The 14442-nt window shown below is 42.9% G+C and overlaps 2 protein-coding genes across 4 annotated transcripts; one reads left to right on the top strand and one right to left on the bottom strand.

The window, feature by feature from the left end:
• The first annotated feature begins 616 nt into the window (after window positions 1–616).
• Window positions 617–10319, top strand: slc2a12 (solute carrier family 2 member 12). 3 transcript variants are annotated; one of them, XM_053843999.1, is made up of 7 exons: window positions 618–738; window positions 1059–1224; window positions 3132–3231; window positions 6490–7758; window positions 7899–8021; window positions 8125–8257; window positions 9232–10318. In XM_053843999.1, the coding sequence occupies exons 3-7, from the start codon at window positions 3138–3140 to the stop codon at window positions 9296–9298; spliced, it is 1686 nt and encodes a 561-aa protein (XP_053699974.1). In that variant the 5' UTR covers window positions 618–738; window positions 1059–1224; window positions 3132–3137; the 3' UTR covers window positions 9299–10318. The 3 variants fall into 3 exon arrangements, with proteins under 3 accessions (XP_053699973.1, XP_053699974.1, XP_053699975.1); XM_053844000.1 differs by lacking the exon at window positions 618–738 and adding an exon at window positions 762–974; XM_053843998.1 differs by lacking the exon at window positions 1059–1224 and having other exon boundaries at window positions 617–738; window positions 9232–10319.
• A 50-nt stretch (window positions 10320–10369) lies between these two features.
• tbpl1 (TBP-like 1) lies at window positions 10370–14169 on the bottom strand. Its single transcript, XM_053844001.1, has 7 exons — window positions 14060–14169; window positions 12771–12976; window positions 12592–12674; window positions 11796–11859; window positions 11629–11732; window positions 11304–11398; window positions 10370–11101 (listed from the first exon to the last, which is right to left on the bottom strand). The coding sequence occupies exons 2-7, from the start codon at window positions 12903–12905 to the stop codon at window positions 11019–11021; spliced, it is 564 nt and encodes a 187-aa protein (XP_053699976.1). The 5' UTR covers window positions 12906–12976; window positions 14060–14169; the 3' UTR covers window positions 10370–11018.
• Between the last annotated feature and the right edge of the window lie 273 nt (window positions 14170–14442).

The raw sequence follows: 14442 nt of genomic DNA, 5'->3' as shown, positions 1-14442 counted from the left end.
ACAATGCTCAACAGGTAGTTGAGTGGAAGCCCAGAAATGACATGAACGCCTGCGAAGGAGAGGTCGTGACCAGAACATTTGGTCTGGTTTGTCATATGTGAAGCACTCGGAGGCAGGTGGAGATCAGTAGACCTGCTGCATTCACAGACAGACAACATGGCAGGAACAATAAAACAGCAGCTGGGACACGCTCAGCATTTCCCCACACAGAATGTTGTGCGATGGTCATCAACACATGTTAAAAACTCTCTCTGTAAAATGGAAATGAATACATTAATAATACAAAGACATGTACATCCTTTCAAGTTGAACAGTTATTCTGTAACGTATATGTATTTGAATTGCTAAGAAGTTCATATATATGATTAACATTTCAGTCAGTTATTTCTGAAGTGCAGGTTTTGAAAATCCGGTTTGGGCATTTCTGTGATTTAAAGTATCTGTTCTTATAGTAGCTTTTTCAACCTGCCACTTGGGATTTATTGTAAAAAGTAGATACTACGGATAGTTTGCATAACATCTGGACCAATAGGAGCGTTGGACAGGGGAACCCGGAAGCGACACGAAAGATTTCTACTGGTACACGGCTTTGAAAGGGGGCGGAGCATACTCCAGGAATTTACCAAAACAAATCTCATGCGCGGCGACACGAGTGAGAAAAGTTCGAGCACACCGAAGAAAAGGGCGAATGGACCGACCGAACTCCAAGTTACTCTAGACAGAGACACGCTGCGTCAGGTATGAGCACGTCTTTGCATAAATAACATCTTTAACTGCGCTTAAATGAGGCTCGTACTGGCTGTCAAGGCTCTCTGCGCACAGCTGTCGGCATTTTCTGCAAAGCTTTTGTGCGTTCAGTGTCTCTATTTCAGTCAGTGCTTGGTCCCCCGCATAAACTAGTATTGGTTTGTCAAAAGTTTTAGGAACTAACCATGAAAAATGCTGACAGCAGAAGCGTAGCATCACGTCTTAGCGTAAGGAATTTCTCCTCAATTGTCTAACCGTACAAAACCTGCCTCTGAAGTTGCAGAATTTTACATTTAGGTTTGTCATTTTAGGTTCAGCATTTCACCAGTTCCTCACGTCTGTACGTTTCCAGTAGACAGAGCTGTAGGCTGTGGCGACAAGTCATGACAAGACGACGACATTGACATTGCCTAAATCCACTTTATTTATTTACCCCAACAAACACGCCGGTGTCACTGCAGAGATTCGATTGATACGGTGAGTTTTAAAGTCAAGCAAGAGTTGCTGGTTAGTATGTTTGCTGTATTAGCGTAAACGTGATTTAACACTACAAATACAGAAATCTGAGCAGTTTTGTGGCTGTTTGTTTTTAGTATAGGTGCACTAAGAGGCAGTGCAATAGCTATGAGCTGTATGGTCTTGTGTGCATAATAATACACTCAGTTTTGCAGATGTTTTGACCCACTGACTTACATTATAGTGCGGTTTGAAGACTGCTTGACTTCAATTTTTATATCATGTGATCCACCGTCACTACTGTGATGTGATGTTGCCCCTCTGCCAAGATAGGCACCCTGTTGTATCAATTGAACTCATTGTATAGTAGATACCCTGTGTGCAACCATAATCTCCATCTTAAGTTTTACACTCGTTAAACAACGATTATAGACACTGATGTGCAATTTTTTTCCTGCCATCTTTCACCACTAACAACCCCCTGAATGAGATGTAACAGCGTAATGTTTTTCACAGTTGACAGAAGGCCATTCTGTTTTGCCGTCCAAGGATCTAAATACTCTGTTCATTGTGCAGGGTTTGAAGGTTTAAGTTGTCCATAAATTGATCGACTTCTGGACCTAAACTCTGCGAACTTCAGATGTGGCAAGCTCTGATTTAAAGCACTGTCTGTAGTAAAAGAACTGAACAGTTTCATATTCACTTATGCAGCAAAAACTGAGACTCTCCATCATTTTTATCTAACTAAAATTATTGCTGTCGTCATTAGAACCAATGAAGAGAGATGCCTCCCTCAGATTTGAATTGTCCATCTCTGCTTGCTGTATTTTCTGATACTTATCTCAGATACTGATGCCCAAATCATTTGTACAAATGTTGGCGGATACATAACAGTGGCATGAAGAATTAGGAATAACATATTAACCATTAATAAACTATTTGTTTGGACCATAAAATCCCTTGGTTTTGCATGACTATTTCCATTTCAATCTAACTGACATTTCATTAAAATAAATAAGGAAGTCATTGGTTTATTAATGGTGCATATGTTGTCTTAATAATCTGCTGACTGAGGCAGGAAAATTATTCAGCTGTTAAAGATTCAAAGGTCAGTTCGTGGCAAAAATATGTTTCTATTGTAAATCATTGTTTTTAACTGATGAGCATGAGACTCTTGAGTCTAAACACGTGATGAAAATGCAGTTCAGAATCATGCGCTGTGTGATACTTTACATGAGCAATGTCAGAAAATTATCTTTTTTTAATTATCCACTTCACACCTTTCATTTTCACAGCTTTTTTTTAGTATTTCTAGTTAATGATTCTCCAACTTATCAAGCTCTTTAGCTGGGGACAAAGTGACCTGATGTAATCAATTATGATAGTGTAGTACATGCAAATGAGTTACTGTTTTATTACTGTGGGCATATTTGAAAAAAGAAAAAAAAAAGTCACGTTGCAATTTTAACATTTCTTTTATTGATGTCATTGTATTTTGATTCACGTTGAACGACACTGTGTTGAAATTTGAATGTAAGCAGATTGATGTGAGAAAAACTTTTTTTGCTTTGTCAAAGACGAATGTTGTGACATATTTTCTGAAGAATTTTAAGTATTAAATTCCTCTTTCCGACTCACCTTCATTCTCACCTTCATGAGCTTGAGGTTGAGTCTGCTGGTGGTTCATTGAAACGGGGTCATGCAAGTCTGGCATCTGCAGAATTTCAGCTGGAATTCATAATGCTACAGTAACTTCTCAAATGATCATGGGCGTTGGTCGTGCTTTCCAATCTAGGTCACCACCTTCATCATTGTAACCTCCAACATGGTTTGGCAACATAGTTTTTAGTCAACTCAGCGTCATGTTGCATCTGTAAATGAACCAGGATGGATTTAATGCTTCCGTTTCTGCTTCCCTTTTTTCTAAGACACTGATGATGGAGACCAAGAAGACCACCTTCCTGCCAGGAAACTCCACCTACGATGAGACTCCGAAGAAAATCATCCAGAAGCTGCCTGCTCCGAAAGGTTTGGACTGTCCTGACTCAGACGTTAAAGCATGTGAAATGTGGGAGTTGTTGCTCAAGATTTTTTAACTTCTCTATGGGTTGGGTTATTGGAGGTTTGATCAACCTTTTCTGGTTTGAAAGGCACCTTGGAAGCCCTGGGTCAGTGAATTCAATTCCACAAAAAAATCCCTCCCCCACTACACATCAACAGATTGGGTCATGTGAGAAAAAAGGAGATACAATATGCGTCTCTTGCAATGTCCCCACTTGCCCTGTCTTTGGAATGTCCTGCGACTTGTCTAAAAGTTTTTCCAACTTCATTATTGAACCGATTTTCCTGTTTCATATTGATTCAATTGTATTGAAAAATACATAAATTCCGACAAGGTAACTCTAAAAACAAGGATATAGTATCCGTCTGAATGAATGAATACAGAGTACACTTAAAATTAAGTTAAGTTAAGTAAAATATACATTTTTAAAATGTAACGTTTTCCTGGTTTTTCCTAGTATTGATGAAGGTGCATCACTGTGTTATGTACAAAGAGCAGGCTGACTTTCTGTTCAATTATTATTGTTATTTAATTATTTATTGGTAAATGAATGTAAAATAAATATGTATTTATTTATTATTATTTAGTCCGATTTATTTATAACTATAACTTATATAACTAAGCCATGTCCTCCTCCGCCCCTCACTGTGCCTCTGTGTGTAAGTGACACATATACGGGGCAATATGTGTTACAAATCTTGATCTTAGAAGTGTTGCTGTCAATTTCTAGTTCTAACTTTCCCTTGGTTGCTTGTTCAGGTTGACCAGTTTGAAAGCACAACACAAGACAGACAAGGAAAAAGCTATTTACTTTGTAGTTAGACAGTAACGTCTTGGACAGAAACTTTCCAAACCCTCTCATAATACCAGTCAGTAACAGTTGTAACAGTTCAATTGCAATTGTCACATAATGTTCTATATCATTTTGGAAGCATAGTTGAAATAAAAACATTCATCATTATTTATGAACTGTTGAGCAATAAGCTTGACTTAATGTAGATGTTCAGCATGTACACAAATACATGAGAGACCCCGCAGAGTGCAGCTGTGCTTTTGTTCCCGCTAGGCGTTGTGCAATGTATTCGACATTTTAATCTGACTGTGTACAGTTTGTAGTCAGGACTGTGAGAAATTCTGTATTATGTCATCTGTTCTGGTGACAAATCGTTTTTTCTCACACACAAAATGACCTCCAACCACGTGACTGTACAACTCAGGTGACTACCTCAGCATTGTTTTCGTGTTCTGCTGACCAACAGGTAGTAAATTATTCTGGAGAAAAAAAATCTGCCAGCAACAGAAAAACTGTTTTAAGTGACGGCGCTATAGATGGGCTGATGGGGTTTCATGAAATGGTGTCGGCGTTTTTTTCACCTGTAGGTGGTGCCCTTGGTTTAAAAATGAAACCTCATCAGTAGTGATGTGCTGTTGAGGCTTCATGAAACAGTGTCCTAATTTCCAGTGTTCGGTAGTGGGCACTCTTGGTACAAGAGTGATGAGAGGTTCCTCTGAAATGGTTGTACAAATCTAGAGAATCTAAGATTTTAGAGCAGAGAGTGCCATCTAGTGGCCTCTGAAAATGAGGACACTGTTTCATGAAGTCTCACCACCCCATAACCAGATACACAGTCCCAGTGACCTGTAGCTCAGTGGGTTGTCTGTAGTGCCTTACATTTTTATGTACCTTTTTCATCACAAAGGTGCCTTGCCTGAGAGACGTTGGAGGTTTGAGCTTCCAGCCCTCCATTTCCTTGTATTCCTTGTATTCAGAGGTAATGACAAAGGACACTTAAATCTGTCCTGGATGGTTACGCATGAATCAATGATGCCATATCATCGTCATTGCCTCAAAATATGACTTATCATGGGGTCAGTCGTCCTCCATTCAGAACAGCACGTTGAGCCTTGTTTGCCAAGTGACACCTCTGGCGTGCAGCCAGTCAGAGCTGGTGTACCGTGTCTTCTGACTTTTACAACAGACACATCCTTGTTGTGACATCGGGAAGGGTTTTTCTTATCATCTGGCAGCAAGGTGATGAAGGGAATGAGCAAGACGTTGGGTATGTGCCTAGGTACCTGCGACTTACTCCGAGATCTTTCCAGGAAATCACCGGGAAATATGATAGCTTGTGAATCTGAACCACATAGTCGATAATAGTCACACTAAGGCAATAGCTTGATTTTGCAGCGGAGACCTGATTTGCATGCAACTGCATTATAGAGTCATATTACCTAACCCTAACCCTTGGCGCGGTGTACATTCCTTGGTGTGGTCGATTCATGACAACTTTGTCAGTACATTTTTCCTTTTGTCCTTAGAGTGAACTAGTTTCTCAGGTGATATATTATTGACCTCCTGGATTGGTTGTTTTGGGGCTAGCTGAAGTAGGGACATGCCTCACCAGCCGCTGTTGTCCCTCCCCAACCAAGGATAGCAAAGCGAATGCTCTGATCTCTTGTCAGATTGTCCTATAAAATTACCCGCTCATCTGAGGTGTTGGCAGTGAACGTGTCCCGACAATCGCTAGAGCTCATTATTTTTTATGATAAAAAATGTACGTAAGTGGATTTTTCTTTCATCCACGAAAACACCCAACACTGCCATCACCTCCGCTTCTAATATGCGCTCTGAGTTTTCTGGTTGTCGCAACGCTTCTTTTTCGTTTTATCGCGGGAAATATCTGGCTACCGAAATATTGAAATAGCCATTAATGTCCCGGACTTGCTCTCACCATAACATGATTCTGAATCTAAACAACATAAGCCGCGGGTGGAGACTGCCACCATTTTTTTTTCCGGATTAAAGCAGTAGCTCGATTGGGCTGCCTTGTTGATGGCTGTGGTTTGTCCTGATTTGCATATAACCGATAGACGTCGCCTGTACATTCCTTGGCGTGTGTGAAGACAATGGAAGTCCATTAGTTCTTGTCCTGAGAATGACCCACTTCCTCAGATGGTGGAATGGTTGGGTGGATGATGGTGGATGTTTTGACAATGTCGGCATAAGGTAAATCTCACCCCCGTCTGTCCTCACATGGCCCTTTCCATCAGGCCCGGATGAGTATTGCGGTGTGAAATCATGGTAAAATTGCTTCACATATCAAAGGAAGAACTTTCCAACTACTTTCTATTTATTTATTTTACATTACGCTCACTGTTTGTCTATTAGAGAAGAGTGCACCTGCCTCAGGGAAGGCGTCCTGATGTTCCTGTTCTGCTTGCAGGTTGCAGCTGGTTGGTGGTGGTGGCGGCGGTGGCGGCCTCCCTCAGCGGTCTGATGCTGGGTTATGAAATGGGCCTGACCTCTGGTGTCCTGCTCCAGCTGCGTGGTCTCCTCACTCTTTCCTGTCGGCAACAGGAAGTGCTGGTCAGCTCCCACTTGCTCGGCGCGCTCCTCATCTGTGTGGCTGGAGGTCCGATCCTGGATCGATATGGCCGCCGCTGGTCTTTGCTGCTAAGCGCCGGCATGGTGGTGGGAGGGACCGTGGTACTCATGGTCATTACCTCACTTGTCGCACTTGTGTTTGGCCGGCTGATAATCGGCATGGGGACCTCACTGTCCGGCACAGGAGCGTGTTTATACATCGCGGAGATCTCCCCGAGGGACAGGAGGGGTCAGCTGGTCACCCTCTACGAGTTCATGCTGGTCATCGGAGTCATGCTGGGGTTCGGTTGCAGTTATGTGTTCGCAAGCATCCCTCATGGATGGACTTATACTTTTGGGCTTGTAATTCCGCCCGCGCTGCTGCAGTTTGGTGTGCTGCTCTTCCTCCCGCCCAGCCCACGGTTCAAAGTGGCACAGGGAAAGATGGAGCAGGCCAGGAAAGTGCTGAACAGACTGAGGGGTGGGAACAAGGAGCAGGTGGAAGGCGAACTCAGAGACATCCAGTCAGGCCTCAAAGTGGAATCCGAGCATCGATTCTTGGACCTGTTTCGCTCCAAGGCGAACTTGCGTTCGCGGTTGCTGACGGGCGTGATCCTGGTCTTCCTCCAGCAGGCCACTGGCCAGCCCAACATCCTGTCATACGCCTCGCCTCTGCTCCGCAGCGTCGGCTTTGACAGCGATGCGGCCGCTACTCTGGCGTCCACAGGGTTCGGTGTCGTTAAGGTGGTGGGCACGATTCCAGCAGTGATGCTAGTGGACCGCATGGGACCGAAGAGCTTCCTGTGTGCTGGCGCCGTTGCCATGGCGATATCGCTGGCAGCCCTCGGCACATTGACGCTACAAAGCCACACTCATCTCACCAGCCTGTGTACGAGCCAGAGTCATACAAATCACACACTGGTTCCGTGGGAGCCCAACGCCTCTTTCACCGGCTGGGACGGTGCTGAAGCGTCCGCTGACCTCCCGCTTCCCACGGAAATAGTTTGGACCGAGGAGGACCTCGGTGCCTCAAGCCAGAGCCTGGGAGGCGTGTCTCTCTACATGAAGTGGGCGTCGCTGATCAGCCTGCTGGTGTACGTGGCAGCCTTCTCCATCAGCCTTGGACCAAGTGAGTAAATGGAGACTTGACTCTAGTCAAAAGTCAATCCAACGTAGGAGGTGCTAGAAGTTTTTCAGTCGTTTTGTGAGTGTTCTCCTGTGAATAAATGCGCTGAAAGAACAATGAAGATCCGACCATTTCCTCCTCAGTGGTGTACGTGGTGCTCAGCGAGATCTTCCCAATGGGGGTTCGAGGCCGAGCTGTGTCCGTGGTGTCAGCCGTGAACTGGGCCACCAATCTGCTCATCTCCATGACCTTCCTGACAGTGACAGGTTTGATGATATCTTAACTGCACATCTCCACCGTGCTCCACGTTCCATTCATCTGAGCCAACCCACTGTTCAGCAGTAACCTCATGTTTCCACCCTCATGTAGAACGGATTGGTGTTTCCAACGTGATGTTCCTGTACGCTGCCATGAGCTTTGTCCTGCTGGTGTTCGTCATCATGTGTGTCCCGGACACCAGGGGGCGCTCTCTGGAGGAGATATCCAAGGAGCTCGCGAAGAAGTGAGTTGAAACACCACACACGCTCTCGGCCATTCAACCATATAGATCCTTCACACACACTGTTTCAAAGTCTCTGGATTTGTAGGCGAGCAAGGGTCCAACATGCAGGACTGTTGTGAGGGGAACGTGACGCCTAAAGAGTCTTCAAAAATGTTGCTAAAATATATTTTTTAAGTGTAATTACACTATTATATAGGTAAAATGTTATTCCATTATATGATTCATTTCATCTATATTTCATTTATAGACCCTTTTTATGCAGTGAATGTCTTGGTGAATATAGGTTGAACTCTTTTTCAATTTAATTTATTAAATTATTTCAAGGTTGAAGAAATACTGTTGAAATGAGTGTTACTCCTTTAAGGGGAGAAGAACAGATATGTATGTATAAAATACACATTAAAATGTTATATATAGAATTCAATTTTTTTTTTTTTACTTTTTTTTTTAGAATGGTTTTGCTCTGACCTGACAAGGGTTACATGAGTCTGGGCATGTGGTCTCCAGGGGCCCCGCATTTTGAATAGGAGATGAAGAAAGGGGCTGTGATGTGGTGGGAAAAAAAACTTTATTGTAAAAAATAATAAAATGTAATGTTGGATTTTAGCTGCTTTTGGCTCTATACAAATGTTTTTTTTATGGCACAAAAGGCACGTCATCTAAAAAATATTTTCATTTTCTGTCAATTTCTTTTATACTATCAAAAAAACCAAAACAAAACAGGGAAAAAGATGAAAACGGAAGTGAAACCGTTTTAAAGCCAGTTTGACTGACAGTTAACATAGTTATAACGTGCAGAATAAGATATTAAGTTGGAAATCCTTGATCTGATTATCTGTCTGAAGCACGTGTACATCATCCAGTTTGTAGTTCACCTCATGAGCTCCAGCGTCTATGAAACATTGTTACAGTTTTAGACTTTTGTAATGTAAATAATGTGTTTTTTAACATCGCCTCTCCCTCCTGCTCTTTAGGAAGCACACAGAGGCGACTCAAGCTCAGGAGCGTCTGATCGGCAGCTCACTGGCCCAGCAGGCCTGACTCCACTTTCAACTCAGGACTTCAAACTCAATAGTGCAATAGTACACGGGGCGTTGGTGACTGCAGTATCTCACTGTATCTCAGGGTGTAGCTGGAGAATCAATCCTATCTCACCCCCCACCCCCCTCCCCACCTATGATGTATCCATTCACACCTAATGGCACCGACGTTCCACAAACAAACTTATCTTGTGTTCTTTGTGTCTCCCGATGCGTGACACCGGAGGCTGAAGGGCAGCGGGAACAAGTCTTCTGCATGTCCTGACTTCAGGTTCTGTTCTTCCAGTGCTTGTGTTCTTCCAGTGATGTGTCAAAAACCTGACACAACCTAACACTTGGACAAATGATATGGACCAATCAACCTGTTTATTTATTGGGATCAGATAAACTGTCGAATCTCTGTTCATCTTAATCCAAGTGCGTTACATTGCTATTGATGCCCGCCATAATCCAACACTTGATCTGCGCTTTGTTCATAATGTGAAGCGGTGTCCTTGTTTTTAGATAGGTGGCGCTGTCGGTTTAAAAAAGAAATGATGTGAAGTTTCACGAAGGGTCGTGACAGCCTGAGGTTGTAAGAGAGTGCCGTCTAGTGGACAAATGTGCACATGATTCATCAGTAGCAGCACAACAGACCAGAATAGACTTATGATTATCAAGTGACACGTTTACGTTATGATTTACAAGACCTGGTTGACGTACAATACTATGTACCAGGTCACCATTTAGATCTATTTATGAAATGATACTTTGTAACTTGACTTTTATACACTAGTCTGATTGTTTACACTTTAAATTCTGCTGTTAATTTTAGACTTATTTGAATGCGAGATGAAGCAAATGGGGTGACACACAGTTTTAGACCAGCTGGTCCACTTTGATTTTGTTTGTTTTTTAATGCGATTGTGGCGGACGGAACCTCATTTGACCTCTGGTGAACAGCAGAGATGTAATCTTGTTTGGACCTGCTGTATTAAACCTGATGCCTTCTGTAACGTGACTTGAGTTGTGTGTATATCGGGCAAAATTGTGTGCAGTGTAAGTTTGTAATTTGAAGACTGTGTCCTTGGTTTTTTATCTTTATTTTCATACAAAATACAAAATAGTACCACAAATCTTGAGCAGACTGTGGAGACATAAGTACAGAAGTTCATACTCTCATTTCATCTCATAAGATACAGACAAATATGTACAGACACCCATGATTCAAGTTGGTTTTCGGAAATGCTTAAAATCGGAGCTGACGGTTCGCCTGGGTTTCTGTCTTCTATGCGACCTCAACACGAATCTGCCACAAAATTATTTACAGCAAAAAAAGAAAAAAAAAACAGATTCACGAGAGAAATAACGGTAGAAGTTTGTGCAACAGTTCCCACAGAAAAAGGTTTAAAATGTAAGAGGAAGGCTAAAATGCAACCGAATATTAGCGGCAAGCGTGTGTAACATTTCAAGAGTTTGAAGTCTAAATGGAGTAAAATACAAACACATGGTCTTTAGTTACTCTTCCACTGAAGGGGCCAGGGCCACTCCCTCAGCGTTGCCACAGCGATCGATCGCCTTCTCACCGCCAACAAAATACCCACTAAAAATAAGAGTCCTCACGAGACACGTGGAAGACGCGTTAAGGCTGTTAAAAATCAACCACTGGACTGAAATGTTGTGAGCAGGTACTTTGGGAGCCTCTCCCGGGATAAGGTGCTTCTTCTGTCCCGCTCCTGTGATCATGGGCAGCGTGGCTTCCGGCACTCGAATAGCAGCGGGTACACCTGCTCCACTGCGGTCGCCACGTTCTGCACATTTGGTCCTGAGCAAGAGGCGATGGACAGAAGAGTTGTTGCCCAGAGACGGACCCAGTTACACAATCACTGAGGGTTAACTAAGTCATTAGAATTGGGTTTTAGTTTGGTTCTGAGTCCTGGTTAAGGTTAGCCATTTGTTTTGGATGGTTAGCTTTAGGGCGACAGGGAACCAAGGGAAAACAAATGTGTGTGTGTGTGTGAGCATACCTGTCACTGTGATGCTGCCAGTGGAAAACACCTGAATCGTGGCTTTCAGGCTTTTGATCCTGTAGGTGGCAGCAGGGTGGAGCTCTGGTTCATAGCTATGAAAAGCAAACACCGCATTCACCCTCTCATAAACACAATCTGCTCGGCACTTTAAAGTGAATTTTGGCGTCAGTGGAAAGAGCTAGTACTGTCACCACTAGAGGGCAGTATGCCCTCATAAACATGGCTGCCAGCGGCAACAGCTGTGACATAACCAGGTCAACGACGGGTTTCTCCTTGCGTGGAGGATGTCCAAAATGAACCAGTGGAGGTTCTGTGTGGTTACCTGGCGATGGGTCGATTCTTCTTGGTGAAATCTATGAGGTGGACGGCGAAGGGCATGGAGCAAACCGCCAGCACGTTCACCACCTTGTAGGCCGAGAACCTCACCTGAGCGTGAAAATATAGGACTTCAAAATGGCTTCGGGGCCAGGTTGGTTTGGCGCTTCTCACCTTGAAGCCCAGCTTCTGCAGACAGCGTGCTAACCTGCGAGCGCCGAGCTTCGACTCCACTTCACTGCAGCAGGGGAAAAGAGCGTGAGGAGGCGATGGCAACACGGCGGCACACACATGCCGGACCCAGATCTGCCTACACCGGCAACAAATCAACCCCCCTTCTCCTGGCCTCAGATATTCAGGCTCCCTCTCCGGGTTCAAATGACAATTTCCCTAAATGAAAAGCTGATTGTCGCACTACTGCTCTGCTTTGCATGTTTATAGTCAGGTGTCAATCCATCTGGTCAGGTGACCCCTCTTTTTCACTGTGATCTTGTTCACCCAGTCCGACATTGGTCCCATTTTTATTAATATATTCATGAAATTTACCAGATCTATGTTAACTTTCTTCAATAAACTCTTAGTAAAACACCAATCTAAACAACGGACAGTAAGAAAAAGAAAAAATGAGCATGCTGGAGACCACTTTAGTTACTTAAATGATTTCATGTTTACACACCTGCATGAGTCACATGCAGTAAAACAAACAATAGATCTGTGCCTTTAATGCTGGGGGACACAACTTTATTTTTCAGAAAAAGTGCCTTTGTTGTGTTTTTTCAGGACTTTCTTAGGAAACAAATGAGAATTAAAGTAATAAAACAATGAAGTCTTAAGTAGATTTAGCATTGCATTTGTCAAGATCCTTTCCAAATAAAGGCGCAACCTTCAGTTCAGTAGAAATGATCTGATGTCAGACTAGTGCTTCCAGTAAGAAAGAAATGGGAGTCTGTAAGTGTGTGGGTGTTCATACCTCGTGGCTCCAGTGCAGATGATTTTCCCCGAGGACCAGATTGATGCTGTAATCTTAGGCTTCCGGAGCTTCATCAGGACTTTCTGATCATGAAATCAAATAATATTCAAGGCTTGAAAAAGCCAGACACAATGAACAGATATAAAGACAAAGCAAGATGAACAAGGCTGTTTTCTCACCCCTACTTCTGGCTTATAGATAACATTGGTACCCTCTAAGGCGATGGTGCGCAGGTTGAGGTGGCATCTGGTCCTAAAAGTGGCGACCACATTGGTGACGATGATATCGAGCGCCTCTTCGTTGCTGGAGTCCATGAGGAAGTGCAAGGTGCAGCTGGGGATCCTCACACACGCGTCATTTCAGGGTCAAATCCAGGGACTCAAGTCTTAACAGGAAGAGAAAATGGATAGACTTTCAGATGGGTTATGGTGCATTTTACTTCATAAATAAATCCCTTTCTGGGGAAAATGAAAGAACACTAAAATTTAGTTTCATTTTGTGATGAGTCACCGTTTACGCTTTGTTTTTTTCTTCACTCAATATTTGGTCTCTTGTGATGCGACATGCATATATCCATTCGTAAAAATATATAAACATATCGATATTTGTAATCAGATTTTTTGCAAACATATCTAGACTTAATTTTACATGTCCAGTTGAATTCAAACAGTTTGTCTTAGGTTTTCCTACACTTTTTACTTTTACAATGAGGTGAACTGATTCATATGAAGAAAGGCTGTACTATACACAACATCAATATCTATACTGGAGTAGACAATACGCATTAAATGCGACCAGAGCACCAGACAATCTGAACAAGATCTTGGACACAAACTATAATACGGTTGCCACAATAAAAGCTGTTGAATGGTAGATGATCATATCCTGTTAGAGGTCGACAAGAGCTTCATGAATAGCAACAACATATCGATTTAGCGCGTTAAAAGAAGAGGAATAAATTCAATTTTGTTAGTGTTACGCGAGCTAGTAGGGAAGCTACTATTGCTATATCGCATAATATGATTTCAAAATGTGATTTATTGCTTGTTTGATGGTGCAAAGTCGTATGTAGCAGTTGAGCCTTAGAAATGTTTTACTGTAGCCGACTGTGGGCGACGATCCTCCAGCGTTTCTCTCACTAAAGTAAGCTTCCTTACGCAAATACATGTAGCTTCTCGGCATGAACAACAAGCTTCAAACTTATTTCAGCACTGAGCGCTTACATTTCCGACAGTAGAACTGGAACAACTGCAAAAGACAATGGATAAACGCCAAGCTAATGTAACGCTGTCCATTCACGAGCAACAAAGACGAGGCACTAATGAATGAAAAGTTGTTAGCCTGGGAAGCTAACAGGCGAGCGAGCTGCCGTTCAAATGGAGCGATGCCTTTCAGCAGTTACAAAGAACTTCCGCCGGTTTACTGCCGTTGTTTGTATGTGGAATGTGAGGTTTAATTCCTGAACTACCTTTTATGCTTGTCAGTGCAGCAGCCCTGAAACAACAACCCCTTCAGCGGTGAAGATTTCCCTGCGCCCAGTCATAACAAGCGCAGATGCACGTCTTCTTCCGGTTCTTGTGTGTTTCAAAATAAAAACTCGATTACACAACGACTCCCGTTGACGAGTCAATTCGAGCTCTGATGTTCGAGAGTCAGAGTCGTAAAAGACCATATTTAGATCTTTGAATAGTCTTCATATCAAATTAAATTGTAGCGGATTGTGTTGGCAGCACTTATTTCTCCGAACGAAGAATTGCATTTTCCATTGTTATAGAAATTATTTCTAAGGTATGGTGGATTTATTGTCAATTCTGCCATAAGCATTGCAAACAGAGGATTGAAATGTCATTA

This window comes from Synchiropus splendidus, chromosome 15 (genome assembly GCF_027744825.2).
Source record: "Synchiropus splendidus isolate RoL2022-P1 chromosome 15, RoL_Sspl_1.0, whole genome shotgun sequence".
Classification (NCBI taxonomy): Eukaryota; Metazoa; Chordata; class Actinopteri; order Syngnathiformes; family Callionymidae; genus Synchiropus; species Synchiropus splendidus.
This window is presented reverse-complemented; position numbering and strand designations above follow the sequence as displayed.